At 35.4% G+C, this 27858-nt stretch overlaps 4 protein-coding genes across 17 annotated transcripts; 3 read left to right on the top strand and 1 right to left on the bottom strand.

The window, feature by feature from the left end:
- The first annotated feature begins 1020 nt into the window (after nucleotides 1-1020).
- On the top strand, nucleotides 1021-3907 carry LOC18440621 (GDSL-like Lipase/Acylhydrolase superfamily protein). The gene is made up of 5 exons (XM_006850759.4): nucleotides 1021-1278; nucleotides 1648-1848; nucleotides 2055-2221; nucleotides 3170-3440; nucleotides 3547-3907. The coding sequence occupies exons 1-5, from the start codon at nucleotides 1041-1043 to the stop codon at nucleotides 3819-3821; spliced, it is 1152 nt and encodes a 383-aa protein (XP_006850822.1). The 5' UTR covers nucleotides 1021-1040; the 3' UTR covers nucleotides 3822-3907.
- Nucleotides 3908-3936: 29 nt separating this feature from the next.
- TLP18.3 (thylakoid lumen 18.3 kDa protein) lies at nucleotides 3937-9616 on the bottom strand. The gene is made up of 3 exons (XM_006850760.4): nucleotides 8250-9616; nucleotides 6801-6993; nucleotides 3937-4347 (listed from the first exon to the last, which is right to left on the bottom strand). The coding sequence occupies exons 1-3, from the start codon at nucleotides 8703-8705 to the stop codon at nucleotides 4100-4102; spliced, it is 897 nt and encodes a 298-aa protein (XP_006850823.1). The 5' UTR covers nucleotides 8706-9616; the 3' UTR covers nucleotides 3937-4099.
- LOC18440623 (tagatose-6-phosphate ketose/aldose isomerase, putative (Mog1/PsbP/DUF1795-like photosystem II reaction center PsbP family protein)) lies at nucleotides 9130-15041 on the top strand. Of its 4 annotated transcripts, none has more exons than XM_088850145.1 (7): nucleotides 9130-9616; nucleotides 11172-11243; nucleotides 11374-11429; nucleotides 11933-11990; nucleotides 12190-12247; nucleotides 13707-13779; nucleotides 14755-15041. In XM_088850145.1, exons 2-7 carry the CDS (start codon nucleotides 11189-11191, stop codon nucleotides 14845-14847), a joined length of 393 nt encoding a protein of 130 aa, XP_088706271.1. In that variant the 5' UTR covers nucleotides 9130-9616; nucleotides 11172-11188; the 3' UTR covers nucleotides 14848-15041. The 4 variants fall into 4 exon arrangements, with proteins under 4 accessions (XP_088706271.1, XP_011625707.1, XP_088706261.1 ...); XM_011627405.3 differs by having other exon boundaries at nucleotides 11369-11429; XM_088850135.1 differs by having other exon boundaries at nucleotides 11164-11243.
- Nucleotides 15042-19416: 4375 nt separating this feature from the next.
- Nucleotides 19417-27435, top strand: DAL1 (E3 Ubiquitin ligase family protein). Of its 11 annotated transcripts, none has more exons than XR_016043090.1 (13): nucleotides 19417-19820; nucleotides 19954-20006; nucleotides 21162-21286; nucleotides 21378-21473; nucleotides 22085-22222; nucleotides 22353-22418; nucleotides 22754-22791; nucleotides 23316-23428; nucleotides 23582-23692; nucleotides 24173-24211; nucleotides 25324-25364; nucleotides 25460-25571; nucleotides 26783-27435. XR_016043090.1 is itself a non-coding variant. In XM_020671404.2 (12 exons), exons 1-12 carry the CDS (start codon nucleotides 19747-19749, stop codon nucleotides 26883-26885), a joined length of 1071 nt encoding a protein of 356 aa, XP_020527063.1. In that variant the 5' UTR covers nucleotides 19417-19746; the 3' UTR covers nucleotides 26886-27435. The 11 variants fall into 11 exon arrangements, 4 of the variants coding, with proteins under 4 accessions (XP_020527063.1, XP_020527060.1, XP_006850825.2 ...); XR_016043091.1 differs by having other exon boundaries at nucleotides 24173-24493; nucleotides 26783-27302; XR_016043092.1 differs by having other exon boundaries at nucleotides 24173-24493; nucleotides 25457-25571; nucleotides 26783-27302.
- Nucleotides 27436-27858: the final 423 nt, after the last annotated feature.

Genomic DNA, 27858 nt, shown 5'->3' with positions numbered 1-27858 from the left:
TGTTTAGGATCAAATAATACTATATATGGAGATGAGAACCTGAAAGTTCGGGCTAATATACTCACGAATTCAATAGTTAGAGGTTAGATCCACTTACTCTATTTTTATAGATATAGATACCTCATTTCTTATAATGATTCGAACAATGAAGAAGCAAGAATACTTGGGATTTGGCGATTCATATTCATATTTGAGTGTGTAGAATATCAAAATGAAAACTACCAAGCAGGAGTATGGTAGGTGCAGAGGGAAGCGATAAAATATATAGATGTCAGAAAGAATGCCAATAGAGAAAGCACTGTGTGGGGGTGACATTGACACTGAGAAATGAAAACTAGAGAAGCGAATTGGTAGATAACTAGAGAAGCGAATTGGTAGATACCCCCGTACTCCCAGTCTGCTTGTTTTGTAGTTTACAAATTCCATTAAAAGACGAGGTTTAAGGCCTAGGCTCTATGAAAACAAAATAAAGCCTCACCTCAAATCCTAGCCCGGAAAGCACTTTGTCAATGAAAAAAATATCCATGATGGCTAGAAAATCAATTTCCAACACTGATAATGAAATTTGAAACTAAAAAAATGGTAAAGATCTTACAAATCTATGAACATTTATTTTTAGGGTTAAATGAACGGTTTAGATAATTTGTTACAATATACACTATTTTTAGAACATGAAATCCTAGTTTTTTTCCACAACCATAATGTTCAAGCCAAGACGATCAATGGGTCGAAGCCATGTCTAAATATTGCACCTGTATACTATTTGGGTCCATGTCCCATCGGGTACCGACCCGACCATTTGCCACACCTATTTCCATGTCCAAAAATTTGATGCTCATGTGAAACTTATATGATATATCTTGTTTTTTTATGTGGTAGGTGCCAAAGCAAGCCTGCCTTGGAAGATACTCATCTCTCACCAACTTTGCTATTTAATACCCTCTCAAAAAAATACTTAACAACTGCCTTGATAGTTATAGACCAACTTGCACTTTTTAAGCTGCAACTTCCATTTCCAAAGTTGAGAGGCCATTATTTCCATGGCCTGGCTCACAAGATTGCACTTTCTCCTATTTTTTATAATTTTTCAAAATTCACACTTGGTCGAAGGTGTCGATCTAAATCCACCAGCAATTTTCAATTTTGGGGACTCGAATTCGGACACCGGCGATCTCGTAGCAGGCGTCGGCGAGCCTCTCGACCCGCCAAATGGCCGCTCATATTTCTCTCGTCCGGCGGGCCGATTCTGCGATGGTCGTCTCATAATTGATTTTCTTGGTATGTTTCACATTCATTGAGGTTTCTTCCACAAAATATTTGATATTGTTTTTGCAAAAAAAATTCCAATATCTTCTCTTTTTTCATAGATAAATTTTTGGGTATATCCTTCCACTTTTTTTTTTTTTTTGGGTTGTTTTTAGTTTTATTTGGGATAAAGAAAGAAGAGCATGGGGGGAAGGTTTGAACAATTGAGTGTACAGTGTCCTGCTTCAACCATAAAATGAATTTACATCTCCCAAGTGAAGGGGAGAAGCTATGAATAGCTTTAAAATTTAAATTAACATGATGCATTTCAGTTTTCTTAGTAACACATGCATATGGAAAATTCAATGAAATTTATATATCGATTTATTATTTATTTTGCAGCTGATGAAATGAATTTACCATTTCTCAACGCATATCTGGATTCGTTGGGATCGCCAAGTTTCCGAAAGGGGAGCAATTTTGCGGCTGCTGGGTCGACCATACTTCGGGCAACCGCCGAATCTGTGAGCCCATTTTCTTTTCGGATTCAAGTGGCCCAGTTCTTAAGATTCAAGGCCCGTGTTCTTGAATTACTTGCTAAAGGTAAACGTACAATCTAATTTTCCATTTTGTTATCAAGTTTAAATAGAACTTGCCACAAAAATAAATAAATAAATTTTTAAAAAAGAAATTAATTTTACTACAAAAATTATTATTTTTATTTAAATATTATTTTATTTCTAAAAATATATTTTTATTTAAATTAAATATATTAATTACGGACTCTCTCTATCTGCCTTTCTTTACAGGAGGAAAAACGAACAAAATTATTCCAAGAGAAGATGATTTTGACGACGCTCTCTACACATTCGATATTGGACAAAATGATCTCGCGGGTGCATTTTACTCTAAAAGTGAGGATCAAGTATTGGCTTCCATCCCAACAATTCTATCAGAATTTGAGACTAGCCTTAAGGTTACATGACACATGGCTCTCTCTCTCTCTCTCTCTCTCTCTCTCTCTCTCTACTTTAATATCTCAAAATTACAATTTTATATATATATATATCCACTTCAATATTTTAAGAGAAATTTATCAGAATACCTTTAAGAGATGAGCTATTTAACAATTTACCTTTTCGGAACTAGTCCAACTGCAAACCTTGCTATTTTATTAGTATTTTGAAATTAAATCAAACTATATGGGTAAAATATTAAATTTTAATCTTTCATGAGTAATTTGATAAATTTTCTATATTTAAAAAATTTAGAAAAGTATTAGATATGTATGGATATGTGTATATGTCTCTATAATAGGAGGGGATGATAATTTATTTGGTTAATCAAAACCTTTCCAATAGCTTTAAAAGTATGTTATACGCATATATATATATATATATATATATATATATATATATATATATATATATATATATATATATATATATATATATATATATATATAGTGGTATCTTCCTCAATATATTTATTTACGAGGGAAGATATCATTATAATGGTCAAACCATGTCAAAAAATTACTAAAGTAGTATAGAAAACAAATTTATCAACAAGATGTTTACTTTAACAAGACCCAATATGATCAAGTACATTCACCCAAAAAACAATTTGCTCAAGTACCCTCTCAATTATTTTTGTTAAAAATATCTGGACTTTACTTATTCATGTTTGGAATCTTGAACAAATAAAAGCATTTTGGTAATTTGCTTAAAATACAAGTGGGGGCCAAATTACTAATTTTAAAACACCCAATTCTTGATAAAGATGTTGATTTGACCACCTCAGTGATTTTTGTAAAGTGATTTGACCACTCCAAATATAATCCTCTACTCTATTATTTATAGAGCAAGGTTCAATTTTCTTTGGCATGTTTCATTACTGAGTATGAATCCTGTTGGTTTCATAGAAAATATATGACTCGGGAGCCAGAAAATTTTGGATACACAACACAGGTCCATTGGGCTGTTTGCCCCAAAACATAGCAGCATTTGGAAAGGAACCATCAAAGCTTGATGAGCTTGGGTGTGTCATCTCTCATAACAAGGCATCAAAGCTCTTCAATTTGCAGCTTCATGCCCTTTGCAGCAAACTACAAGGCCAATTAACGGGTGCCAATGTGACTTATGTCGATGTTTTCTCCATCAAATTGAGCCTCATTTCAAATTATTCCCGATACGGTAAGAGAGAGGTTTTACAGTGCATATTGTTCTAAATGATAGGTAAATTCATCAAGAGATATGATATGGTCCTACATCCTCTGTGTGTGCGCATGCATGTGTGTAGGATTCGAGCACTCGACAACAGCTTGCTGTGGATATGGTGGACCTCCATTAAATTATGATAGCCGGATTGCATGCGGGCAAACAAAGAACTTGAATGGAAACCAAGTAACAGCACAAGCATGTAACGATGCCACCGAGTATGTGAGCTGGGATGGAATTCATTACACTGAGGCTGCAAACCGATACGTCTCATCCCAAATCCTCACAGGAAAATATGCTGATCCACCTTTCTCTGACCAAATGCCATTTCTTCTCCCACTAAGGTTGCAAGCCTAGTTACAGCTCTCTCTTTGTTTACTTGGGAAAAAAAAAAATGTGTACTATAAATTTATCATGAATGAAAATTAAAACACATTCAACAACCATTGAACACAATTCGACACATTAAGCATGAGAAAAGATCAAGTAGTAAATGCATTAATTGATTAATGTATGGTAGCTACAAAATGAGTTTCTTTACTGAATAGTAGAAAATTTTCTCATAAATCATATCCTCTACAACATATAACAGATTATACAATTTTAGTCGCTGATAAATATTGAGCCTCCGGTGTCTACTTTCTCGAGACATATGCATAGTACTGAGCCATTGGAACCACAAATGCGATCACAAGCAAGCCTCCAACAACTGCGGTGAATTGGCCTCGCTTCTCTTCAGTCTCTTCACGAGTCTTGAAGTTGGACTCTCTCTTGTTGTCCTGGAACTTGGGGCCACCAGGGTCTGGTAAGCCATCAATGGCTGCTACCAACCTCGTTGCAGTGCTAAATACAGCTTCATTGTACTTCTCCTCAGTGGCCAAGACTGCAAATAAAATGAAATTTGAATCACAATATGAGAAAACATATAGACTAAAAGGCCTAGAAGTATTCGTACAAATCTATGCTTACAGGAATGTATATAATAAGATTGTTTACCTTTGATACAAGGTCATAATCATCCCCGCCAGTCAGATGTCAAATTGGGTGGCTGGGGGTTGGTCACTTCCTTATGCAAAGCACAATAAATATTTTCTCAGACTTTGGGTACAATCAATGGGAGACTCCCAGCTTCCTGATTTGACATCTGATCGTTAGGGGTTATTGTGACCTTGTACCTAAGGTATACTTTCTGTGTACACCTATATATGCATGTGCATGGGTGTTTGAATATGATATATGTGCATTCACACGAATATATACATGCTTTTTCATGTGTTGATGCTTGGGCTACTTTGGAAATGCGACACTTACAGAGGCTTAAATCAATGCAATGGTGACTTATCCAAGATATCTCTTTTCCCCACACTAAACAATGTTATCCTGACCTTTCTTGGTTTGTGTCAGGTGTTGACATGTGTCAGTATAGGTGGGTTTGAAATACAATTAAAACACGAGACGTGTGGGTTAGGCATGGGATCTGCTGCAGTGAAACCCAATGCTCCACCACTCTACCACCAGTGCATAAGTGTATAAATTATGAAAAATATAACATTGAAAATTATTTATTTTATTTTAAAATTTTAATTCAAGGACACGTCTTGCGATATCGATTTTTTGAGAAAAATATTACACATCTTTGATACAAATTAGATACCAAAACTTGTGTATGTGTGCATGTAACACTGTCACAAATACAAAAGGACCTATATTGCTCCTAGAATAATCTTCTTACTTCTTACCTTTTCTTACTTGTTACCCTCGTTTAATAAATTTGAAATGAATGTAATTTACATTTACTTAATGTATATGTATTTCTCATAGGCCCGATCATTCTTTCACAAAACAATAAATCATTTTTGGGTTTATGGCCTTGTAATTACAATTTTAGGGTTTTATCACCTCTCCAACTATCTCTCTTGTTGGTAGGATTTGTTGGCCCAAGCAGTTACTTATCGAGGAAAAACTCATCCAATTGGAAGTTGTTGATGTTCATACTGGTGGATTGTATAATAAAAAATATGATTTATTCTGATTAAGTTCCTGTGAATCTCGAAGTTTTTCTCAAATACAAGGAAATCATTCAGTTCTAGAGCCAATGATCATAGTTCTCAAATAAGCAATTGACAAGGTTCTGGTGCAACCTCAGGGGCACTATAGATGCCTTGATGATCACCAACAGCTCACAAGGATTAAAGCATATATGATCACCTTGTCAGCACCTTAAAGTCAAGTTTTACATTTGCACCTACATGATTGTTGGTGTCTACATGTGACTACGGTGTCTAGCACTTTCGGTCCAAAAAGCCAATATAACTAGACACGTTCATACAAAAGATTCATAAATAAAATATTGTGTTTTTCAGTTTACATAAAATAAATTCCCTTTCTATACCAAATAAGAAGGAACAGAGAGGTGGTAAAGTACGGTATGCTAAAATGGCTAGGGTTCCAACCTTGTAATGAGCCCTCCACAATTTTTAATTGTTTTTATATGGTTCACATGTCGTCACATAGTGACACATGGCACCAACCATAATTTAACCATAATTTAAACTATCTTTTTATATGGTTCACATGGCATACAAATGGATGTTAGCCATATGAGCTACTTGCATACTGGAGTATGAATTTGGCACCCATGTGCATCACTACATCCGTCCGAAATGACATTCTCAACCTTCCCTCTAATAGCAGATTTTGAGCCTAAACTCAAATGCTTTTATCCTCCCATGGCTCTGGTCCCCTCCTATTGTAAGTTCCTTTTGATCTAGACTAACCCATCATTTGAGACACTTTGCTAATATAGCTTCATGAGCGTATCCATGATCTCTTTGTGATATCATCATTTATCTGCAAACCTCTTTGCTGCATTGAATCCAAAAGGAACTCCATTACATCTAACCTACCTAATGCCACCACAAAAATTATGTATCCTAAAACCTAACATTCAAAACATAATAATACATATGAAGGTGGGCTGAAAGTAAACCCCACCAACACACACCTTTTGAGACGCATTTGACTCAATTTGGGATGCCTCCTTTCTTTATGCATGTTACCACAACCGTATCTGTTATGCCAACTCCCTTTTCCATGTTAAAATTATCATATATGCATACAAATGCCTTCATTTCATTAGTAGGCACTGGACCAATATACAACTGAAGTATGAGAAACCTAAATTTCAGGGTTGTGAAGTAGCCTAGTGTAACAAAAGCAAAATATTTTATCATATTTAGCACCTCAACAATCTACTTCATCCTAAAAGTTCAATAAGTCGAGAAAGGAAAATTAATAGCTTTATCGGTAGCATTGGTAGATGAGCATCTACATTACCAGGGAGGTTTTCTGATACAGTGGCATCGAGAACTGTATCTCCTACAGCTTGAATGAACTTAGGTCCACCTGTGACAGCACCTTCTTTCTGACTGGTGACAAGCACAACAATCCCCTTATCATTACCTTCTTCAATCGAGGGGTACCAGCGTTCCAACACTTGGTCTGCATACTCGAATGCGTCGGCTTTGCTCTGCAGTCGAGAGAGAGAGAGAGAGAGAGAGAGAGAGAGAGAGAGAGAGAGAGAGAGAGAGAGAGAGAGAGAGAGAGAGAGAGAGAGAGAGAGAGAGAGAGAGAGAGAGAGAGAGAGAGAGAGAGAGAGAGAGAGAGAGAGAGAGAGAGAGAGAGAGAGAGAGAGAGAGATTTTATACAACAAGAAAAACAATGGCTTTTATAGATGATTGAACTATAGAAAAAATCATTTCAAAATGCCCAAGAATATGAGAGCATATCATTGGCCAAAGCCGCCAAACATATTTTCATCACAATTGGATGAACTCATCATTAAATTGTTTCAAGACAGACTCTGGTATAATTGATGCAAGTTCAATTATGACCCCAATTCAAGAGTTTCTTAATTCAAGGAGAGAACTAGAAACAGGACCTATGAAAACGTAATTTAACAAAGGATACCACAAAATTAAGAAGAAGATTGTTCTTCTAACTATAATAGGCAATGACTTTGGTGTAATATTCAACTATATGAACATTAAACCCTAAAATTATAAGTTCAATTAATTCATCTTGAACGGAAAAAGAGAAATAAGAAACTCAAATTTGGAAGTACTGTAGCAGTAATCTAAATTTCATCAGGTATAATCGAGGGCAAAGATAGAGGCTGAAAGCGCCAAAACCAGGCAACTAATATCAATTTGCTCAACAAGAAAACAACTAAAAAAATGCTCCATGTGACATCTTCACTTCAAATTATAGAAGTTAGTATTCCAAAATCAAGTAGCCACATGTTTTCTCTATGAAGAGAAAGAAAAGGACCCCAAGTCACTGAGGACTAATTATTTTTGCCCATAAGGAGTACCAGAATTAATAAATATTATAGTTTGATTTTAACGGAAATAAAATTAAGAAGAAACAATTAGATATTTGAGAATAATTGTGCTTTGCTATGCTAAGTTACAAGAGTCTTCTTCTTACAAACCAAATCTAATCAAATGAAATATTCCCCACGTAATAAAAAAAAAAAAAAAAAAATCCATGTAATGAAATGTTGGCCAAATCACATACAACAATTTTCTCAAAATGATGACAAAAATAATCTTAGTAATATCATTGTAAACAAATTTGGTCAAAACCACTAAGATGTTAATGAGAATCCCCATATAAACTTAAAATTAAAAACTAATGTGATTCTGTGAGCTCAATTCTTAGTCTCTGAGGAAAAAGAGCAGAAGAAAAGCACAAGGAAGCCATAACCAATTGGTAAAAACTCACAGTGAGCTTTCGGACCGTGATGAAATCAATATGGAACTTCTTCCTTGACTCCAAATCTGATAACAATCGCTTAACGTCCGACTTAGTCACCCTGCTAAGAACCCCTGCATCATCCACCACATAAGACTCAGTTGGTGGACCTCCATTGATCACATCAAACTCCGAAGCTTGAGCAATCTGAGCAGGAGAAACTGTAAAGAAATTGAGAGCAAGAGAGACTGCAATGGCTGCAAGGCCCTGCTGAATGCAGTTGACCCACTTCTTGTCAGAGAGAGGAGAAGTTGGGTGTGTTTGTAAAGCTGCTAGAGAGAGATTTCTTGAATTTTGGGATGTGGGTTTTGCTGTAGAGAGAGAAAAGTGTCTGATTTGTGGGAGAGAAGGGGTGGAAGCTCTGAAAATGGGGGGTTTTGGACTGAAGAGGGAGGAGAGCGAATGTGAAGAAACAATGGTTTCCATCGGGGAAAACTAGTCGTCAATGAAGAAATTTCAGGTTGGGTTTAATAGAGAGAACATTTACAAAGCTTCAATCTATTATCAACCGTGTTGATTTGATTTTTCTCCCAAATTTTCATCCATTTTCAATTTTTGTTCTTTGGATTTGTTTTGGATAAAGAGTGTTCATATATTTGAATTAGTGGATAGAGAGACTCTGCAACGTTTTAGTGGCCGTGAATTGGGAGAGAGAGAAGAGGTGGGCCAGTGCTTGCCGAAAGAATGCCGAAATATTAGACTTTTAAAGTTTCTCCGAGATTTCGAACCCGAAATTCAGTCGAAATTTTAAGGTGTCAGGATGTTCAAGGTATTGGGGACTTTGTAGAGCGAAAACATGTCCTTATGGGAACATAATTTAAATTAATCTCTGTAACTATCACTGGAGCCCAGACCACCATGTGTGCCCCTTATCTTCTCATATTTACACGTTCTCATCAGCCATGGCGGACCCAAAAACCCTAATCCTCCATTCCCACTTCGACCTTCACTATAAACCCTTCGGAAACCCTAAATTTCATTGTAGAAAAGCTTTGGAGTGCATTTTTCAGAACCCTGTGACACAATTCAGCGGGCCAATAAACCCGAGAACCCATTTCCGAGAACCTGCACATAGCTCATTTCCAAAACCTAAAACCGATTTGAACAAAACCCTAGAGAAGGTTTCTAGAAGGGGCTTTGCTCTGGTAACTGGTACTGGAACGCTGTCTCTGATAAACGTGGCTGTCGATTTCATCTCCACCGAAGGGGCGTCAGCGTCAGAAGCTCCGAGAAAACCAGTTCTTCAAGTTTCGAATACGAGGACATGGGATCGATTTTTTGGGGATGGGTTCTCAATTCGAGTTCCTCCTCAGTTCCAGGACATCATGGAGCCTGAGGTATGTGAATTGACATGCAAATTAGGCTGAGAATTAGTGCTGCGGTTCTAAGAATTCCGGTGAAAAGCGGGGTTGGTTCTGAGAATGGAGGGACAGCTTTGAAATTTAAGAATGTACTGGGTTATTTGTGAAGAAGGGGAAGTCGAATTTGGTCATTTAGAAGTTGAGAAGGGTAGTTTGGCTATTTCAGGGCGACTTGGGGTAGGCTTTTTAAAGCTAATTTTTTAATTTCACTGAAATTTTGGAATTTCACCGAAATTTTGTTGAAAGATTGGAAGCACAAGGAGGCTTTTTATGTGTGAGAAAATTAGAATCAATTTTAACGAAAATCTAAAATTACGACACTGACTGTGCTGTGGAAAAATACTTTAATTCCTAAATAAAAAATTGGAGTTGGCGGGAAAGTTTGGCGAAAATTTGGAAATTTGGCGGGAAGTTTGGCGAAATTTCGGGAATTTGGTGTTTTCGAAAGTGTGCTTTTCGATTTCGATACTGCAAGCTCTTTTATGGAATTTAGCGAAATCTCCCTCGCATGTCGAAACTACCCCTGATTTCTTAAAAGCTGATTAAGCCAAACCACGGTTAGTTAACTGCCCGCGGTTTTCTTTTAAAATTTAATTAACTGAAAATCTTCATCTAGAGGACAAATTTACCCTGAATATCATATAAAGAGTAATGATAATGGGATTGTATGTTATGAGACCATTTATGTTTTTGTATAATTACTTTTTGCTGTTGGATGTGAAATTCAAAAGTGCAATGCAACCATAAAAAAAAAATTTTTGTTTCGGATATTTTACCTAAATAATAACACATCCTCGAGTGACTGATTTTAAATCTAACGATCACGTCTCCTTGTATTAAAAGTAAATGGTTGATTGTTTATATTTCCAATAAAACGAACCTCCTTCCAACTGCCGCTGGATAGAAAATGACCAAAGTATCCTGGAAATGTGAGAATATAATGAGAACCACGGTTACTTCTATGCTTGAGTTTAGGTAACCAGACACCTTTTGCGTATTACCTTGACATTTGGACCTCTTACTTTTGCATATTGATACTTTTGACACTTGGACACAGAATCCATACTTCTGGACATAGGAAAATTAAAGTCTATACAGAGCATGGAATTTGAACCGAAGATGTTTAACGCGAAGTTCATAGGGTCTACTGTTGCACCAACTATATTCATCATCTTCATTATCATTCAAGCTTTATCCCACTTGAATATAATTGGTTACACCAACGTAATAATTGTTAAACATTTCTCATTCTATACATTAAAATTTTGTTATTTTACTATGAAATGATAATTGATTTAGACGTCCTACTTTTTAGGCTGAAGTACTAAACGCCATCCTTTGTGTTGGTCTCTTCGTACATTGTTGGTAGTAGTTTTTCATTGGTTCAGTCCTTTCTAAACTCGCAACGATTTCATATTATAATTTCTGAAAGAAGGGGTCATTTTTCTCAGTTGCTTCTTGTTCAAGGATTACTGATTTTTTTGTGAAGTCTAACAAAATTTGACACATTCTCTTTTTGTAAGGATTACAGTGCAGGTTCATCACTCTATGGAGATCGAGCAAAGCCAAAGACGTTTGCTGCGCGTTTTGCTTCCCCTGATGGGTGATGTTTTGATTTATACTTCAAAGTTTTGCTTTCGTCAAAGTTGAAACTTGCAAAAAATAAGATCTTAACTATAGTGTTTATTGCAATATTCTGCTTAATTTCATTCTTGTTGATTGGTGTAGATCAGAGGTTCTTAGTGTGGTTACTCGTCCTTCCAATCAGCTTAAGATTACTTTCCTTGAGGTTTGTTCTTTCAAAACCTTTTGCAAGAACTGTCAAATTCATCTGCAACAGCATATATATGATTTTTTGGTGCTGTTATTTGATACAACATGCCATGTAGTAAAAAAAAAAAAAAAAAAAAAAACGAAGAAGGTATAAATGGTTGTTAGTTGTTAGTTGCTTGTGTAGAAAAATGTATAAATTGTCAGAGGAAAAGGAAGGTATAATGGTGGTTAGTTGCCTGTATTGTTGTGAATTATCTAGAAAATGGTTTATTGGGTTGGAAGACATTGAAGAACTGCATTTCTTGACCATTTTTTTGCTATGTTAAAACTTAAAAGGAATAGAATTCCTTTACTTTTTGTTTTATCATTTTTGTGCATCTGGTTATGGGGTTCCGAGTTTGCTTTAAATAGTTTACTAAGGTACACCACATTGTTCTTTAGGAAGTTTCACTATGTGAGGTACAGTTGAAGCCCTTTGAATTCTTATGTTATTTATAGACCATTTGTTTGCTGCAACAGGCCAAAGATATCACCGATTTGGGTTCATTGAGAGAAGCATCTAAAATCTTTGTTCCAGGTCGAAATTTTTATACGATTTCTATCAAAGCTATTTCCAAACGCATGACCAATGTTATGGTTTATGATTATCTTTGATCCAGAACTATAGAAACTTTAGTTGTTAGTTTTCTTTTTCTTTTGTTAGGCTTCCTATATACTATCTCCCAAAGTTTCTCTTGTTGTTTATTTTCTGGTGACCTTGGTTTTTACTGTTGCAGGGGGAGCAACATTGTACTCTGCACATAGTTTGAAAATTAAGGAAGAAGGAGGTCCCAGGTGAATTACTGCATTCATCCTGAAATCTGTCTTTTTTTTTTGGTTCCTCCAATTATAATTAGGTTCACACTATTTATCAGTTGCATCTTGATATGTATTGTATAAAGAAGAATAGTGAATATTTATGTTAGTTGTAAAGTTGCAGTGATAGTTGGAAAAGGTGTCATGCTAAGGTGTATGATAGTTCCCTCTTCAGTGTTATATGACCAATTAGTTTTCCAAGATATTGTAAGTATTTTGGTTCTCTCATTTGTTAATATTGTTCCTCAACGTATAAGAAATTTTCCAAAATGTTCTATAAATAACCTTTAAAGTAAAAAACATGAGTACACTATTTTTTATTTTTGGTGAACTTCCATTTGGGAGTGTGGGATAGTGGACCTACTATGATTATGCAAAAGTTATCATTTTCCTAAGAGGAATGATCAAGTAGAATGGGTTCTACCTGGACTATGGTAGAGACCAATGTTTAGGAAATTGCCCAGGCCAAGGTACTCAGCCCTTGGCCAAGGCAAGTAACTCAGTTATGCCCACCACTTTAAAATGTAGAAAAATAAAAAACTTCTAAAAAATAAAAAATCAGAAAAGTACTTAGAGTTAATAAAAATCATTAGAAGGAAAGAAGTTGAAAAAATCTATAAAATATGTATTATTGAAAATTTTGATTTGTACCATGAATATTTCAAAAAAAATAAAAAGAGGAAAAAAAGAAAAATCGCAAATCATCCTAAAAACTATCAAATCATCTAAAAATCATTTCTAAGATAGTGGTCTTTTCTATTTTTTAGATTATTAATTTTTTTTTTATTTTGTTTGGGGGGCTTTTGGTGGGGGGTGAGTTGGGCACCCAACCGCCCCCAAACTAGCTTCGCCACTAGGGCGAGGCCAGGTTACTCAGCGGAGGCCAAGTGGACTTGATCGAGTCACCGAATTCTGGTAAACACTTAGTCGAACATTTTCAATTGATCTGTGGGACATGACCCAAACAGTGGATTCCCCTCTGTCCCCAACTCCATCGATCCATCGATTAGATGGTGTCATGCTAATTCCCACCATCAGTGTTTAAAACTTGCCAAGCTGACTCAAAAGTCGCTTGAGTCAGCTCGTTGGGGACCTTGGCTAGTCCCGAGTCTGAGCCCCGCTTTATTTTGGCCTTTATTTGTTATTCTTCTACAGACTCGACTGAATCTGTACAAGACTCAGAGGAGTTGAACTGGGTGACTCAGACTTGTCCTGATCCGAGCCTCGTTTAAAGCACTGGCTAAGAACTTCAGATAGACCTGGTTTTTGCTCTTCCTAATAAGAAAATAAAGTCTTTCTAATATGTTTTACTGTTGCAATGGGTCCTATTGCAAATCTTATTCTTTATTTGTAAGATATACCTTTTATTATCTGGTTTTTTTTTTGTGATTTTGACCCATCGGACAATGATCTGAGGTTTCAGGGATTTTTTTTTCAGGACTTATTACTTCTATGAGTTCCAGATAGATGACCAGCATGTTGCTTTAGTAGCTGCAGTGAACAGTGGAAAGGTTAGTGCTAGCTTTTTTATTCTTCAGTTTAAGTTTTACTGCCATTGTTTTTTTTTTTTTTTTATCTGTCTCCTCCTGTGTGGTATTGGTCATGCTTCTGATGCTTTTCCAACATTATGCATTTTGCAAATATGGCGGTGTGCTAAAAATATGAAGAAAAAAAAGAGAAAGTCATCATCATTCAAGTCTTATCCCAATTGTTTGGGATTGGCAAGGGAAAGAGAGAGAGAGAGAGTATCATAAGAAAAAGAAAAATCCAAATTATGCAGGCATTATCTTCTCAAACTTTTACGTAAATATATAAAGCGTCTAGGCATAAGAAATATTTGGACACATGAAGTTTTGGCACTTTCTCTCTCTTTCATGGGTATTTGTCGAACACTATGAAAGTTGGAGAAATTACATCAAATAGGAAAAAAGATACGAGGATAAAGAAGCCAGAAAGGTTTTGAACTGAGGCAAGAGTATATTTCAGAAAGATTAATAGTGAAGGAGGTAAAAAAAATAAAAAATGAAATAAAATAAATAATATGAATACATGATTTGTGGCATCATCTCGTGATTCCAAATCAACAACATTGAGTAACTCTTGAGCATTGGCTAAATATTCCGTTTCATGTAACTTGATTCACAATTTTAATTGTTTTTAAAATTAACTCATGAATCTAACGTGTGTATTTTAGTGGATAATGAGAAGAATCAAATAAAGTAAAATTGTCTCCAGAGTATGCAAAGCATTTAAATTTTAATTATTTTATAAATGAACTCATGATGAATATAACGTGTATATTTTAGTGGGTAATGAGAAGAATCAAAGAAAGTAAAATTGTTTAGCATGGTTCCACCAGAGTATGTAAAGCGTTTAACTAATTCAGGTACTGAGGCTAGCTGAGGCTAGCTGAGGCTAATTAGAATCATTTAAAACTTGAAATTATGGTGTGTTCAAGTTAAATAAAAGAATGCCAATTGTTGTAGGCGATTATTGCCGGAGCGGCTGCTCTGCAATCCAAGTGGGAAGAAGATGGTGTTAAACTCAGATCTGCTGCTGTTTCACTTTCTGTGACATGAGTTTGTGCATCACAAAGATTTTGGGTTTGCTTTGTGAATCCTCTTTTTGTGCCTCATTCAAGAGCTTTCCCCTCGTAGAAAAAAATGATCTCATTGTTGACTTAAATTTCAAAGATTTTGCCATTTATTAGAATCACCTTCAAAATGTAGAGAAAAATGTTATTATTGTATATTATGAAAATATTTAATTTCCATATAATGTGCTGGGGTGGTGTATGTCAGTGTTTCAACACGCGGACCGCTCAGCGTTTGGGCGGGCGCCTAGGCGGTCTAGGGGGCCTGGGCGCACCGCCCAAGCCTAGGCGCCAAAAATAGGTAGAAAACCCTAGGCGCCCACCTGAACCTGGCGACCGCCCACCTGAACCTGGCGACCGCCCACCTGAACCTGCCTAGGGCCAATACCCCATCCAGGGCATTTTTTGATCATTTTTTTAATATTAAAGGTGCAAAATTGTAGGTTTTAGGTTTATTTAAAACCTAAAACCTTAATATTAAATGGGCAAAATTGTGGGTTTTAGATTCATTTGAAATCTAAAACCCAGTAGAGGCTATATTAAGAGGCAAAATTGTGGGTTTTAGATTCATTTGAAACATAAAATCCATTAAAGGCTATTTTCAAGAGAGAAAACCCAAAAAAAAAAAAAATTGTCCAGGTTCTGGGTCTGGCGTAAGCGGCATGATCCCCAGCCGCCTAGGTACCGCCTAGCACTTTTTGAAACACTAATGCATGTTTAGTTGACTTGAGCATTCTTATTACTGCTCAAAGATATGGTTGACATGGCCCAGAGCATTGGCCATATGGATATAGGCACATATGGCGAACAGGGCTGGCAATGGCAGGGTGGCTAAATTTGGTTTAAGACCGGGGTGAGGGCCCAAAATATAAGCTTGATGGTCGGGTTGGGCCAGGGCCAGGGTTTATGAACCTCTATGCCAGGCGGTTTTGTATCTTTTTCTTTTGTTATTTTTTGAAGAAACTTGTATGTTTTTTCATGAAAGCTCCATCCAGATTCTATAAGGGTTTCTTCAATGGCGACACAAGATAGATCCCACATGCTTTGCATGTGCATTTTGGAGCACTAAATATCAGGCTTTTGGACAAATGAGATTTTTTTCAAGATTTTTCTAGTTGTAAACTTTGAAATCTAAATATAAATATAATTGACGTAATCGACGACAATTGCCATCAACGTCAAAGCTTTTTCTCAAGTAATTGGGGTCGGCTAAATATAGTCAAGGACGGTGATATTTATAATTCCTGAGTTCTCAAATCAATTACTGAAATATTCTCGTAATGAAGTCATGAAACTAAGTAACATAAAAGATTACATGGAGATCATAAATTTAGAATGTAAGGTAAAAGAAGATCCAATAGAACATTTTTTTTAATAATTAACTGGAATTCTGGGAATAGTTACTCAGAACTCCATAGAACATTAGCCGTCCAAAATATATGCAACATTGAATTTTCTCAATTCAAAACTTCAAAAATCAAGAAATAAATATTGTGGAGCATGATGGTAATTAGAATTATGAGATTTCAAATCAATTACTCCGATGAGAATCATGAGATACTTACAGTTAGGTAAAAAACATATTGTAAAGGATGTCCTCTTGGAGCTCGAAAATTGGCAAAGCCTCTATATACAAGAAATGGTTAGGATAGGGCTTTGGTTTTTCAAATCCGTAGCTCAAATCTCACTTGTGATTGTTATTTAAGAGCCCGTAGAGCATTAGAGTGATCATCTCAACCTACACGTATAATCTGTAAAAATATTAGATTTCAAGCTCTAAAAATAGTTTACTTTATAATTTGATTGGATTGTCTATTTTTAAGTGTCGATATATTTTCACCATGTTTGGATATCCATATTTCATAAGCAAGGGAGAAATAGATTCTCAGGCGACAAAGGGTTTTTTAGCGACTAAAATACGTTTTCTGGTGAGATTCTAAGTAATAAGATGTAATTTCCATCAGAAACATCTAATCTTATACTAACCACACCATTTAACTATATACCATACTATATTATTAGGCCAGAGTTAAGTACACTACATTCATGAATTTACGATCCATGTGACCATGTTGATACCATTGAAAGGCATTCTATGTGCTCGTAGCTCCCGTTTGATACCTGATAAAGTAAATCTAGGTTTTTGTTTCCCTTATGATGGACCCGGAAGAGGGGGAACATGTCAAGTATCCGCTTGGGACCATGTTATAAATATTACTGTTGCTTTAGCTTTACCCAGGTCAATGGCATATTTCTATGCAAGAATTAGCAAGAAAAGATTGGGTTATTTTAGTAAATATATTCAAGGAGTAAACACTTGTTTTAAAAATAAGAAGGGACTTTAATTTTATGAAGTTAGCGGAGACATTCTCATCTTTGAGGGAGACCCTAATTCAATAGAAGTTGTAGGAGACATTCTCACCTTTAAAGAAGACCTTAATTCTATAGATGTTGAAAACATTCCCACAAAGAGGGCGAAACACCTTTAAGAGAAGAGAGAGAGCGTGAAAGAGAGCGAAGTGGTGAGAGAATAAGCATAAGGGAAGAGAGAGAATGTAATAGAGAGTTCTCAATCTCCTAAAATTAGCATGTATGAGAGACATAACCCCTATCTTTAAAGGAGAGAAAAGTGGAGAGGATATTGAAAGAGAGAGAAAACATAATCTTTAAGGGGGAGAAAAGTGGAGAGGATATTGAAAGAGAGAAAAAACATGAGGAGAGAGATAAATGAAAAGAAAATGAAGAAGATAAATAAGTTTAAGGGAGAGATCTTAAAATGTCTAGCTTAAATAAGTGTATTTTTCTAATCTAATCACTAAATTAGAAAGTTAAAAAATCCAAAATATATAGAAAGAGAAAGAAAGGGAGGGCGGAAGAGAGAGGGTGGAGGTTTAGAGAGAAGGATTTGAAAATATTAAAATTGAAGTTATTTTAAGCAAAGTTTCTATATTATAAAAATATCCTTATGATTATTTTTCAAAGTTTTAACAATGAATTCCTAAGTGCTCGAAACTATGATATTTTGATATAATGTTTTGGGTTATAGAAATAATTTTTAAGTTCCATCTAACATTAGATAAATACATTAAAATTATAATATCAATTTTCCTTTGTTCTTTGATTTATTTTTATTTTCGTCAAATCTACTAGTAAGTTATAAAAGGGATCACTTTTGATACAAGGGAGGTCACAATCACTTTTATCGATTAGATGTAAAATTTGAAAGGTTAAAAATATATAACAAGTTCAATAAATTTTTTTGAACTTTGTGCCCGAACAATGTCACAAACCAATCGCTAGTTTTCACTTCTAAACTTCTACCGAAAATAAATGATTTTATTATATACTTTCTCAAGAGTAATGATCCGATAAAACCCTCTCCTACTCATGTGTGTAGAGCCCCAAAATATCACCATTAAAGTTGGCATCGATTTCTAGAAAAGTTTTCACATGGGTGTGGAACTTGACTTTTCTATAGATTTCTATTAAATTTAATGTTGATCTTTTAGGGTCCTACACAAATGGGTAGATGGAGGATGGTTTTATAGAATTATTTATCATATTTTTTTAATTATAAAAGTATAAGCTTTTGGTATAGCGATAGACCTGTTCAATTACGTTATCGTTCCAAATTCATCTTTAAAGAAGGTTTTAGATTTATGAGTTTTGGTAGCAGTTTGTATAGAACTGAGGCTCTAAACAATTGAAGTAGAGCATATCATCAAATAGTGTTGAGAACTATGATTTCAATATTAGAAATCTTTGTCATAGTTTAAAATATATTTTCATTTCTAGTTATAATTTTAAAGCTTAAAAAATAGTGTAAATCGAGCAGATCTATGAAAATCTTGTAAATTGACAGTCCAAAAATACATTACAAGATGCACTATTTTTAAAACTTGAAATCCATTTTTTTCTCATATATGTATATCTTGATGTCGAGATGATCAATTTGAGGATATTTGAGCATCAAAACAAACTACTCTAGTGAAATTTTTGAGGTAGGCTCTAATTTGATTGTTTAGAGCAGGGCTCTATATAAACTTTTCCAGAGTGAGGTTTGTATAGAGCCGGGGTTCTAAACAATCGATGTAGAGCACACCTTCAAATAATGTCGATAAATGTGGTTTCAATATTAGAAATCTTTGCAATAGCTTTAAAATATATTTTCATCTCTAATTATAAAATTTAAATCCTAAAAAATAGTGTAGATGGAGCAGATATATGAAAACTTGAAAATCTTGAAAATTGATGGTCTAAAAATACATTACATGATGCACTATTTTCAAAACTTGAAATCCGTTTTTTTCTCATGCCCATACATCTTGATGTCGAGATGATCAATTTGAAGATATTTGAGTATCAAAAAAGGCTCTTCTAGTGAAATTTTTGAAGTGCGCTCTAATTTGATTGTTTACAGCCTCGGTTCTATATAAACTTTTCCCTTTAAAAAATATTATTTCAATTACAAAATATCGTTCAGTCATTATGAAAAAGATTAGGGACATTACCGTCATCCCCAAGCTGCTTTACTATATTGGCTTTCCTCCCGTAAACTCATGGTATCATGTTCCCAACCCTTTACTCTCATTTTCTTCTCTGAAAAAAAAAAAAATAACGCTTCACACTTTGCATTTTTTATTCACTTTTATTCATACCTTTCCCTCACGATTAGGTCCCATTTTTTTCTATTTTAGATGTTTTATCATTCTTTCTGAATGAATTTTCTTGAGATAAGCTATAAATTTTTTGGGAAAATACAGGGAGAATTAAGTAGAAGTTGATTGAGGATGATCCCATCCCTTCTTTCTGAATGATTTTTCTTGAGATAAGCTATAAATTTTTTGGGAAAATACAGTGAGAATTAAGTAGAAGTTGATTGAGGATGATCCCATGGGGTGGATTGAGTTGCTGTCTCAGTGCAGCTGCGCTCTATCTTCTTGGAAGGAACAGTGGAAGGTAACCCATTTTCTTTTAATTAAGATTTTTCTGAATTTATTAGGTTTTAGTCTTTCATTATCCTTGTTTAATTAGAACTGTTGAATTTTATATTATATAATTTGATCTTATTATTGTTGGTATTTTTGTGCAGGGATGCAGATGTTCTCAAATCAGTAACTAGGGTTAACCAGTTGAAGGATTTGTGTAAGTGGTTTCTTTTATTATATGATTTTTCCTAATCTTTCACTATTATTATTATTTTTTTTTTATTTATTTATTATTATTATTTATTCCTGGTGGATTGGATTGTTAATATGGTGTCTGAAAGTGAAATTTGCTGTGTAACCAATTGAAGAATTTAGGTGAGTGGGTTTCCGTTGTTATAGATTGTTCTAGTCTTATTTTTATTTTCTGGATTGTTAATATGGTCTCTGAAAGTCTAATATATTGTTAACCAATTGAAGGACTTGGGTGAGTGGGTTTCCCTGCTTATATAAAATTTCCAAATTTTCTTTATTTTTCTATTTTTTTTATTTTCTGGTGGATTGGATTGTTAATATGGTCTCTGAAAGTCTAATTTGCTATGTGGGAAAGTTGTTTTTCTTTTCTCTATTTTTCTGTAATATGTTTTATAAACTTTATTGTTTTTAAATAAAGACATTTCACATTGTTCTCACAACACCTATTATATTATCTATCATTTTCAGAAAGTTCCAACCTTTTGTATGTTTTGTTAGTGATCTTGATATGTCTACATTAATTCCTGAAAGTCCGATTTAAACTGTTTCTCTTTTATGTTCTTCCTTTGAAATTATTATTGGATGTATGGGGCTTTCTATTATATGGCTTTCTATCAGACTTGGAAATGCCCGATTGTTATGTTAATCTATGAATGGAAAAATCTTAATCCACAATGTATCCTCGTTTTTCCTTTTGATTATTAAGTATGTCCTTGTGAGATATTAGATGTTATTTAACCTGTTTATTTTTCCCTCTCAGCGGGAAATCCTAATTCATTGTACATTCATATTTGGTAATGCAGCTTCTTTTTTTTTTGCAAATGAATGGAAAATTTCTTTGGAAATGCAATTCATTTAGGAATATCTCATGTAGAAAAGCTGCTTAGTACATTATCCTCCTCATGGGAAGTACAAAATTGAGCAATAAACAAGGAAATATGAAATGCATGGAACTGATTTCATAGTTCATGTACTATTTGTGATAGATATAAACTTTTTCGTGAAGTCATAGCTGCTGAAATTGGACTCCCTGACTATTCCATTGCAACTGTATAGTTAATGTGGTTGTTATTTGCTAAGAAGTAAACTAAAGGTGGGTTTTCTAACTTCATGCATGCAGCACTACTTCTTGACACTGCATGTAAAGTTTTACCACTGGTTGTTACTGTTTCGGGGCGAGTAGGGTCAGATACCCCAATTCACTGTGAGCATAGTGGTCTAAGAGGGGTAATTTTAGAGGAAACGGTATGTGAATGCATTTCTAGGCTTTTTTTTTTTCTTCTGTATTGAAGTTGAATGAGCTGAAATGGGTGTCTAATTCTGACTTTTCTTACAGGCAGAACAACACTTTCTAAAGCACAATGACACTGGATCTTGGATACAAGACTCTGCCTTGATGCTTTCTATGAGTAAAGAGGTTCCTTGGTATTTGGTAATTGTTTTAACCTCTTTACGCTGTTGTGATATTGATTCTGTTTAATTTTATGTTTGAGTTGGGAGCAGCTTCTGATGAAGATTGAGTTGAAAATATACATCCGTAGAATCTCTCTCTCTCTCTCTCTCACACACACACACACCCTTTTTGTCCCCAATTTGACCTAATCTACATCTATCAAGCTTAGGAGGTTTGGTTTATTTCCCTCTATTTGGGGCCATATTCGACAGACAGTTGTTGGAGCTTCACTTAATCTCAGCTCCACCTTATCTCTCTCTCTCTCTCTCTCTCACTCTCTCTCTCTCTCTCACTCTCTCTCTCTCTCTCACACACACACACACACACACACCCCTCTTTGAAGAGAGAGGAAGGCACTGCTGGCAACCAAGAACTTTGTTTTTCCACTGCCAACTCTGACAGAGAGAGAGAGAGAGAGAAGGGTGCTTCGATATGGCTTAGGTTAATATCCTTTTAAACAAACCATTTCAAGTTCGTGTCCATGTTTGTAGCTTTCCTCTTCATGACTATGGTAAATATGGATATGGTTGCATTGTTATTATCTGTATGATACTCTTGAATCCTGATTTTAGAAATCGGTTTCTTCACAGGATGATGGGACTGGTCGTGTCGTTGTCATTGGTGCTCGAGGCGCAACAGGGTTGGTATTATCTGTTGCCAGTGAAGTTTTTGAGGAATCAGGGCGTTCTTTAGTGCGTGGAACATTGGATTATTTGCAAGGCCTCAAGGTTTGTGTATTCTTGTATTAATTAAGATATTTTTGGAAGATCAGAATGATTATTAAACCAATTTGGTTTCTTTTTAGAAAAGCTTTTGTCCTTTTTTATCAATCTTTTTAGCAAAGTTATGTTGCTGCAGATGCTTGGAGTAAAGAGGATCGAAAGAGTTCTTCCCACAGGCACATCGTTGATGGTTGTTGGGGAGGTAATTTTTCCCCAAGTTCATGAAATTCTTCTCTGCAAAAGCCCTTTTGTTTTCACTATGCTAGCAAAATTGTTATATGAAGTTTTTTTTTTGAAGAAAATGAACTCTATATATAGGATAAAGGTTTACATCATCATCATCATTATAGCCTTTTCTCAATTAATTGGGTTCCGCTACATGAATCCTGGTTCTCCATTCTACTCTATTAAAGGTCATATCCTCAATGAGGCCATAAGTCCCCATATCTTTTCGGACTACTTCCAATCATGTCCTTTTGGGCTTACCCCTTGTCATTTTAAGTTCTTCCACTTGAATTAACGCGCACCTCCTAACAGGTGTTGTACTTGGTCGACGCCACACCTGGTCAGCCCATGTAAGTTTACTCTCTCGCATTTTATCGCCTATTGGTGCCACACCTAAATTCTCTCAAATAGATTAATTTCGAATTCTATCTTTTCTTGTCTTGCCACTTATCCATCTCAACATTCTCATCTCTGATATTCTTATTCTATGGGTATTTTGTTTTTTGTTCGCCCAACATTCGTACTCATAGAGCAAATCTGGTCACACCGTTGTCCTATAGAACTTGTCCTTCAGCCTCATAGGATAAAGGTTTACATAAAGATCAAAAAAATGGCATCCCACAATTTTTGGGTGCTCCGTATACGATAAACGTATACAATAAAAGTTTGACTAAGCTATGGTTAGAAGTTATTGAACTGCAGTAGTACTTGAACTATATTTTAACTTTGAATGAGTCTATTATAATTGTTTCCTTAAAGTTGTCAATTATAACTTTCCTATTCCAGCAAGAGATTGATGTTTACATTCCTAGTCGTGCTTGTAGTAGTTATGCTTTTCCTTCTCCCTTTTTGATTTGGTTTTGTGTTGCCATAGGCTGTTAAGGATGACATTGGAACAATTAGGATACAACGACCCCATAAAGGACCATTCTATGTGACACCGAAGAATATCGATGACCTTATTGCCAATCTTGGTCAATGGTCAAGGTAATTCTTGAATTTGTTATCAATCAAAATTTCCACATACACACACACACACACCCGCACACGCACAGGCAGACATGCACGCACACAAAGAGAGAGAGAGAGAGAGAGGTATGCATAAATGTAGACCTTGTTTTATGGTTGCTATTACATCAGGTGGTACCGGTTTGCTTCCTTGGGGTTCACAGTATTTGGTGCTTTTCTGATGGCAAAGCATGTGGTTAGTTATCTCCTTGAAAGAAGGCGTCGCAAGGCTCTGCAAAGAAGGTAAGATTTTTTCTTAACTGTTGTCACTTGGTTCTAACCACTCAATTTACATTCAATACCTAGTTTATGTTACGTAGAGATCCTATTTTTTTTCTTTTATGAAATTCCCCAGAAGATTGACACACAGCAGGACCCCCATAAATACGACTGTCTTGAAACAGTATCCTAGGACTAAACGAGATGAAGACTGCAGGATATCTATAACTGTAATTACCCAAGAAAGAGAGCTTGGGGAAAAAAATGCCAGATCTCTATAAATGCACAAGGAATGTTCCAATCTCTTCGCTTCCTGCAAATTATGTGGACATGCGGAATATGATGGACATATAAAATCAAATTAATATGATACAGGGACATGTGAAACTTGCTGACCAATGTTTCTTTAATGAGAATAAATGAATAATGCTTCCATAATGTAAAAGAAAGTGGCCTCTCCATGGAGTCAGCCTTATCTAATAACCTTTCACCCTTTCTGTACAGGGACTTAAAACAAGTTTTGGGGCACCGCATTATTCAAAGGTTAAACCTACTTGGGAAGGATTTGACTCCACATGCTCACTGCTGAGTCCCAACAAGAACCCTAAGCACATCCTAGTCCACCCCACTCAAGTTCCGTCATATGCAATGTAACAATGATATGCATGTTGTGTGCGTAGGGGAGAATCCGACTCACCGACGTACTAGACATGTTTGTCAACGTACATACAGACACCAAAAATCTGTATCAACCTGCATGTTGGAAAAAAATTCAATTTTTGGTCTGCAATGTGGACATGTGAGTCCATAGATTGGATGAACTAGGTGTGTGCCAGTTTTGTAAGACGTGTGTCTGCATTGTGAGTCACATATGTCCATTTAGTAAGACAGATATAGGCACATGAGCCTTATCATTTGAAGTCTTTGATTTGGATGGGCATGTTTTATTTTTTAAAATTTATTTTATTTTAAGAGATCACAAAGGAATTTTGTCTATAAATATATAATATGTATGTGACGTATGGACTTGGCAAAACATAGGTAGGTGTGTCAGATTCTTCGAATCCAAGTCAGGCACAGATTCTGGAATCCATGTCCTTTTTATATAAGGCTATATGTGGTATGTATTTTTTGAAGCAACAAATATGAACAAATGAATTTCTGGAATGAAACAACTAATGCTTGGAATGACTCATTATACATTAATATCTTGAAGAATCACTAATTTTTGAAGTTGAAGCTTGAAACTTTTTTGCTTGTGTTGTAGGCCTCATGCTTTAACTACTCGGCAAAGATGCTGAATCCCAAATGTGTTTTCTAAAGAACTCTTTCATTGTCACATATTATTTAGGATCATTTGGTTACATAAAATATTTGGAAATTTAGAATTTTTTGTAATGTAATGCTTGCATTGCTTTTATTGGAAAAAAAAATGCATATTTTCAAAATTAAGTAATCCTCTGTTGTATGTGACGTTCATGGCTTGGTAAGTGTGTACTTTCCGATCTGTCTGGATCTCCTCAACACAACTTACTTGCTTTGTGATTTTTCTTTCAGATATTTAACAATAAGGCATCATGAATCTTTCTCAGTTGTGTAAATATTTTTTTGATTGCCCCATTTGTCTTGTCTAATATTTTTCTTAATTTTTTCAGGGTTCTTGCAGCAGCTCAGCGATCAGAGCTAGATAACCAGGGTAAATTTTGCAAGTCTGAAGTTGCTCTTATTTCTGAAAATCTCTCTTTTGCAGTTTTTCTTGATCCTTTGATATTGGTTTCATTATATTAGCAGGGGCTAATGGGAAAGCTGAAGATGGCCTAGAACCCAACATGAAAAGGGAATGCATGATGCCTGATCTTTGTGTGATATGCCTGGAGCAACAATATAATGCTGTTTTTGTGCCGTAAGTTCATTCATTTCCCCAAAGTCTACTTGGATTATTTGATTTCTTAGGTTCTGACCTTTACTTGTATTTACCACCAATCCTAATATGGGCTAACAGTTCGCTACTCTATGGATAAGTGAAGTTTCACCAAATGTTACTACAGAGCATGAATAATATTATTGATCATTAAATATATGTCATTGCTGATGTTAGCACCATAAACACCCATGCTTCATGCGCTATTCTCACTTTTGCCTTTGGCAAATGGCGAAAACTACCACCTATAAAATGCCAATTTTTAACATAACAAAGGACGGAAATGCTTTTAATGAGCCATTTAAGCAAGGTAAAAATAACAACCCAAGCCAATTATCCTTAAGACACATACCAAAGTTCTTTTTGAATAACCACCAAAATGTAAGCTAATCATTCCATGCACATATTTATCATTTGACGATCATTTTGATGGCATGTGCCAGTGAAGATTACTAAGATGATGATCATTCTACCATTGTAATTAGTGCGAAAAATATTCTATACCTTTTATGTATGGGAAAAGTTTATATAAGGTTGCAACCTTAAATGTAGAATCACAGATGCACCGCAAAAATCTAGTGGAAAAGCTGTTTTAATGTTGAAAAACCTAATAATTGATCATTTGACATCGTGATGTATGAATATTAAAAAAACGAAGTTTTTGAGTCCCAAAAATAGTGCATCTTGCAATACATTATTTAGACCGTCCATTTTCAATATTTTCGTATATTTATAGATCTAATTGATTTTAACCATTTTTGGAATTAAAATTTTCTAGTTAGATATGAAAATAGTTTTTAAGATAATCCTAAAAAAAATTTGCAACAAAATTACATGTTATGATAAAATTGCGAGGTGCGCCTTAATTGGATTGTTTAAGGTTGCAACCATATAGAAACCGCGCCCTTTATGTATATGGAATGCGGTTCTCAGACCCCAGATACAATGTCCATGTTTATTCAAAGACAGTGTTGATGGGCTCTAACCCACTTTTAAAGTCGCATGGTTTTTTGGTGGGAACAGTTATTCAACTTCTCCGCCTATGGAAGCTTGGATGTTGGATGTCAGGCGAGAGCGCCTTAATACTAAGATGAAGTGTCGTATCGAGTCCATTATTAATTGCTGACTTTTGAGTTATCAAAACAAAAAAGAATTATGGTGGCTATTGTGTCTAAGTGAGTATGTATAATCAGGTGTGGTCATATGTGCTGTTGCACATCATGCTCGTCGCACTTGACAAGCTGCCCACTTTGCCGGCGAAGGATAGAACAGGTTGTGAAGACCTTTCGACATTGATACCCCACACATCAGGCACTGTATGTAGTTTTTGCCGGCGAAGGATAGAACAGGTTGTGAAGACCTTTCGACATTGATACCCCACACATCAGGCACTGTATGTGTATACAATGAAGACCGTTACCTTTCATACACAAAGGCCCCACAAATCCGAGTTCATTAGATGAAAATTAGATGGCTGGGTTTATCGTTTTCCTGTACATAGGTTGAGAAAAAATTTCGTAAGTTTTGAGCGTGAACAAGTGTTCATCCAACCGCTCAATTTCACATCTGAAGGTCAGGGATGGTTGTTGACCATATTGCATCAAAGGTAAACAGTTTTATTGTATCCCATATATTTTTAGGTGCTTGTATTTGAAAGTGCCCCCCAAAACCAACTATTGGTATTGTTCATAAAGTTCATTCTTTTGGAGCTTACTGGGTGGGTGATCAAGGAGGCACTTTAATTCATATCTCCCCCTAGTGTTCACTCTCTGTTTGTGTTTTGAGGATACTGCATGTAAGTGCTTGCTTATTTAAGTAGAATAGAAATTGTTAAATGCAGTAGAAATTGTATGTGATCTTTTGGTACCTATGGGGGGAGGGGCATGGTTGAGCCAAAATATGATCTGAACTTGTTTTGAGATCTTTATATGGAAAATATTTCATCCGTCCAACAGATTCCAATAATAATAATAATAATCATCATCATCCGCCCAAAGGTAGACAGCCATTGGACTGGCTTCACCTCTTAGATCACTGTCATCTTCACTTCTTTTAATTTTGCTGAGAGCTCTGATCTCTTCATCCATGGCAAACTCAACCCAAAACAAATTCTAAATTCCTTCATCCATGGCAGACTTCACCATTCTTGAACAAAACCCAAAAACCCTTTCCGGTCCAAATAGAACCATCTGTGTTTGGTTCCTTCAAAAAAGAAACTCCGAGGCAAGAGTAAACCCAGATCATCACAATTCCTCATTATCATTCGAAA

Source organism: Amborella trichopoda, chromosome 1 (assembly GCF_054954075.1).
Source record: "Amborella trichopoda isolate Santa Cruz 75 chromosome 1, AtrichopodaSantaCruz75HAP2 v2.0, whole genome shotgun sequence".
Classification (NCBI taxonomy): Eukaryota; Viridiplantae; Streptophyta; class Magnoliopsida; order Amborellales; family Amborellaceae; genus Amborella; species Amborella trichopoda.
Note: the sequence above shows the minus strand (reverse complement) of the source record. Positions and strands in the feature narration are given on the sequence as shown.